The sequence below is a fragment of the Ictalurus punctatus genome, chromosome 8 (assembly GCF_001660625.3).
Source record: "Ictalurus punctatus breed USDA103 chromosome 8, Coco_2.0, whole genome shotgun sequence".
Classification (NCBI taxonomy): Eukaryota; Metazoa; Chordata; class Actinopteri; order Siluriformes; family Ictaluridae; genus Ictalurus; species Ictalurus punctatus.
In genome coordinates this window covers 332,501-337,500 of record NC_030423.2, presented here as the reverse complement: position 1 = coordinate 337,500, position 5,000 = coordinate 332,501, and the positions used below count along the sequence as shown (strand labels likewise).

At 48.7% G+C, this 5,000-nt stretch overlaps 1 protein-coding gene across 4 annotated transcripts in view; it reads left to right on the top strand.

Annotated features, from left to right (window-relative positions):
* Positions 1–5,000, top strand: part of LOC108268648 (FA complementation group A) — a 16,328-nt gene that overhangs the window by 1,224 nt on the left and 10,104 nt on the right. For all 4 annotated transcript variants that reach the window (XM_053682314.1, XM_053682316.1, XM_053682315.1 and 1 more), the window contains exons 3-14: positions 223–319; positions 752–882; positions 1,110–1,205; positions 1,308–1,375; positions 1,603–1,703; positions 1,842–1,937; positions 2,575–2,635; positions 3,940–4,052; positions 4,144–4,220; positions 4,381–4,522; positions 4,629–4,762; positions 4,852–4,962. In XM_053682314.1, the coding sequence (XP_053538289.1) occupies positions 223–319; positions 752–882; positions 1,110–1,205; positions 1,308–1,375; positions 1,603–1,703; positions 1,842–1,937; positions 2,575–2,635; positions 3,940–4,052; positions 4,144–4,220; positions 4,381–4,522; positions 4,629–4,762; positions 4,852–4,962 (1,227 nt within the window). The remainder of the gene's footprint in view (positions 1–222; positions 320–751; positions 883–1,109; positions 1,206–1,307; positions 1,376–1,602; positions 1,704–1,841; positions 1,938–2,574; positions 2,636–3,939; positions 4,053–4,143; positions 4,221–4,380; positions 4,523–4,628; positions 4,763–4,851; positions 4,963–5,000) is intronic.

Sequence of the window (5,000 nt, the reverse complement as noted above, 5' to 3'; positions counted from 1 at the left end):
TGAGAGTCAGTCAGAGTCAGTCAGTCAGTCAGTGAGAGTCAGTCAGAGAGTCAGAGTCAGTCAGTGAGAGTCAGTCAGTCAGTCAGTGAGAGTAAATGATGTCCTGAATCCGCTCCACTGATGAACACTGTGATTCAGCTCCCTGTATTTGTGCACTACATAGTGAACGGGTGAACTTGACTCCGCCCTCACAGTGATGTGATGTTTGTGTGGTGTCGACAGGCAGGTGCAGGAGGTCACACACACACCTGTGAGGTGAGTTCGGCTCTGACAGACAGGAGTACGCTCCGTGCTGGAGAGATCAGAGCTAGTGTGCTGGGTGGGTGAGAACTCCTGATTAACCTCACACACACTCACTCACAAACTCACTTACACACTCACTCACTCACTCACACTCTCACTCACACTCACACACACTCACACACTCTCGCACACTCACTCACACACACACACTCTCGCACACTCACTCACACACTCTCGCACACTCTCTCACACTCACTCACACACTCACTCACACACTCACTCACACACTCACTCACACACTCTCTCACACTCATACACTCTCACACACACACACACACACACACACACACACACTCTCACTCATTACATATAAAACATCTTTATAAGCAATACACAGACATTTTTCTCTGATCAATATTAAACAAAGCATCCTAATAAATATGTGATGGTTTATTATCCATTTGTAATTAAAACTGTAAAATAAAAATGTGTGTGTGTGTGTGTACAGAGTGTGAGCTGCGCAGGCAGGCGGAGGAGCTGTGTGTCCCCGTCTCTGTACTGTCTGTCAGGATGGTGATGGACAGAGTCACAGCTCTGCAGGGAGATAAAGACTCTGCCATGATGGACTCTGCCCAGAGGGTGTGTCCCACATAGGCCACACCTCCTCACACGTCTCAATTTCAATATATATGCAGTATTATAGTGCAGGAAATATTAAACGCTGACTATTTTACACCTCTGTGTGGTTCATTAGAGCCTAAGTGTGAGCTGTGTGAAGTCCATTAAAGTGTGTGTCTGTGTGTGTGTGTGTGTGTGTGTGTGTGTGTGTGTGTCTGTGTCTGTGTGTCTGTGTCTGTGTCCTGCAGGCTGAGCTCATCTTGTTATTGCGTGCGACCCGAGAGCTGTTAAACCTGGGAGTGTTTAGCCCCAAACTGTTCTGGCAGGAGTACTGGAAAAGCCAGGTGTGTGTGTGTGTGTGTGTGTGTGTGTGTGTGTGTGTGTGTGTGTGTGTGTGTGTGTGTGTGTATTTGGCAGAGTGTGTAACCTGTTGTATTTACACACAGCCTGTGCTGGAAGTGTTGTATCGTCTGCACACTGAGGAGCTCCTTCCACTGCAATACACACTGACCAGGTACACACACACACACACACACACACACACACACACAGACCAGTTGTCATGGTAACAGGAAAGCATTATCATGCCTGCTAAACATTTTGCTAGCGTAATATTACTGTACAGACACTAACTGGCACTTTTGTTTATGTCATCCAGTTGCTCCCTTTCAGCATTATCCAACAGAACAGCAGTCATCTATTCTGTATGGTGTGTGTGTGTGTGCGTGTGTGTGCGCCCAGTGAGGCTGGTGTGTCTGCATGGTTGTTGTCTCAGTTACAGTCGCTGTGTGAATGTGGAGTGACGGAGGAAGAAGGAGACGTGCGTCATCACATCCTCTCCAGTAAATCTGAGCTAAAATCCAGTGTCCCTCTTAAACATTAAATGTGTCTGTGAAAGAGAAATAATTGACAGTTGTGTGTGTGTGTGTGTGTGTGTGTGTGTGTGTGTGTGTGCGTGCGTGTGTGTGTGTGTGTATAAGCTGTGGTGTGTGTGTTGGTCCGTGTTGGATTTGAGGATGTTCAGGACTCCAGTGTGTCTCACTCCTGCTGTTCAGTGCTGGACAGTATGCTCTCCTGTGAGTACCACCTCATCCATCCATCCATCCATCCATCCATCCATCTGTTTTACTCCTCCATCCATCCATCCATCCATCCATCCATCCATCTGTTTTACTCCTCCATCCATCCATCCATCCATCCATCTGTTTTACTCCTCCATCCATCCATCCATCCATCCATCTGTTTTACTCCTCCATCCATCCATCCATCCATCCATCCATCCATCCATCCATCTGTTTTACTCCTCCATCCATCCATCCATCCATCCATCCATCCATCCATCTGTTTTACTCCTCCATCCATCCATCCATCCATCCATCTGTTTTACTCCTCCATCCATCCATCATCATTTCCCAGTGGTCTCGTCCCAAACCTCACACACCCTGTTCACCATGTAGCTGTATTTATTTACAGCGTACAGTTTCAACACTCAGACACACCACCATGTTGAGTTTTTTAGCTGCTGCACAGTTGCACACTCTGTACATTAGGAGAATATTGAATAGAATAAATCATCTCAGTGATAGTTATTATTTTGATAGCAGGTCATTTCCATAATCATTCTTCTTGTCGTGGCTCTACATGTAGTGCCATGTCTCTGTGTTGGACTTTTATTTTTATATGATATATTTTTCTCTCTCGTTCCCGCTGCAGGGTTTCTGGATTCACTAGAAAACTCACACACCTCACAGCGTGTACCAGCTGCAGCAATTTTGTAAGTCAATAACGATGGAAAACATGAGTATGCACATGTCTGTGTTAATAAAGAAGACACAAAACAGGGGCCGCGCCTCCTTCACTGAGGCTGACGGACAATAAACAGAGGCCACGCCTCCTTTACTGAGGCTGACGGACAATAAACAGAGGCCGCGCCTCCTTCACTGAGGCTGACGGACAATAAACAGAGGCCGCGCCTCCTTCACTGAGGCTGACGGACAATAAACAGAAGCTGCGCCTCCTTCACTGAGGCTGACGGACAATAAACAGAAGCCGCGCCTCCTTCACTGAGGCTGACGGACAATAAACAGAAGCCGCGCCTCCTTCACTGAGGCTGACGGACAATAAACAGAGGCCGCGCCTCCTTCACTGAGGCTGACGGACAATAAACAGAGGCCGCGCCTCCTTCACTGAGGCTGACGGACAATAAACAGAAGCCGCGCCTCCTTCACTGAGGCTGATGGACAATAAACAGAGGCCGTGCCTCCTTCACTGAGGCTGATGGACAGTAAACAGAGGCCGCGCCTCCTTCACTGAGGCTGATGGACAATAAACAGAGGCCGCGCCTCCTTCACTGAGGCTGATGGACAATAAACAGAGGCCGCGCCTCCTTCACTGAGGCTGATGGACAATAAACAGAGGCCGCGCCTCCTTTACTGAGGCTGACTGACAATAAACAGAATCCGCGCCTCCTTTACTGAGGCTGGTGGACAATAAACAGAGGCCGCGCCTCCTTTACTGAGGCTGACGGACAATAAACAGAGGCCGCGCCTCCTTCACTGAGGCTGATGAACAATAAACGGGGCCGCGCCTCCTTTACTGAGGCTGACAGACAATAAACAGAGGCCGCGCCTCCTTTACTGAGGCTGACGGACAATAAACAGAGGCCGCGCCTCCTTCACTGAGGCTGACGGACAATAAACAGAGGCCGCGCCTCCTTCACTGAGGCTGATGAACAATAAACGGGGCCGCGCCTCCTTTACTGAGGCTGACAGACAATAAACAGAGGCCGCGCCTCCTTTACTGAGGCTGACGGACAATAAACAGAGGCCGCGCCTCCTTTACTGAGGCTGACGGACAATAAACAGAGGCCGCGCCTTCTTTACTGAGGCTGATGAACAATAAACGGGGCCGCGCCTCCTTTACTGAGGCTGACGGACAATAAACAGAGGCCGCGCCTCCTTTACTGAGGCTGATGAACAATAAACGGGGCCATGCCTACTCGTGATTTGATTTGTAAATAGTAGGAATGTAATACACTCTGTGTGTGTGTGTGTGTGTGTGTGTGTGTGTGTTAAACAGGCTCCGTGTATTCGAGACATCTGTGTTTGGCATGTCTGTGTCAGAGGATGCTGTACGCCGGTTCTTCACTCACACGCTGACACACACACTCACACATCGGCCCCGCCTGAAAGGTATAGAGAACTTTACCTGCTGTGTGTGTGTATATGGTTGTGTTACTGTTGTGTTTCACCTGTGTGTGTGTGTGTGTGTGTGTGTGTTTAGTGTCAGACGCCATAGCGATGCAGAGTCAGTGGAGTTTTGCTAAAACGTCTCCGTTGATGACGTCACTGTTCTGTAAGGTAAAGGTGTATTCCCTGCCCACGTTGCTTATTCGGGTGGAGACCTCTGTCACCTCCATCACCCAGAAACACTGCTCAGAACTCCGGTCTCTCTCCGCTGTGAGAAACAATCTGCCTGCTTTTTTCTAAGTTGATGTGTTAACTACAACTTCTCTCTCAGGTGTGTGTGGTGTTCAGTATGGAGGAGGTGTGTTCTCACCTGCAGCAGGTGTTAGACACCCTGGAAGTGAACTGGCAGAATGTTCTGTCCTGCATTTCAACACTGTTGGTGTATCACACACACACACAGGCCTGCCTCAAAGGTACACACACACACACACACACTTGTCTCAAAGGAACACGCTTTCATTCGAGAGGTGTTTGTTAGTATGTTTCGTATGTTGTGTGTGTGTGTGTGTGTGTGTGTAGAGTTGTTGTCCAGGTTGCTGAGCTCGGCGTTTCACTCGTACGATGTGGAGAAGATGATCACTTCCTTCCTGTTAGCTCGACAGGGGGCGCTAGAGGGTCCTGCTGTTTTTCCCTCCTACAGTGACTGGTTCAAGGTGTGTGTCTCCGTGTGTGTGTGTGTGTGTGTGTGTGTGTGTGTGTGTGGTTAAACATTTAGATGTTAGAAATAATTTTCCTACTACAGATCTCCTTTGGCGGGGCGAGTGGTTACCATGGTAACAGTAAGAAGTCGTTGGTGTTCCTGTTGAAGTTCCTGTCTGACCTCGTACCCTTTGACCCTCCGCAGTACCTGAAGGTAACAGCAGCACAGGGTCTAAGAGTGTGAACACACGA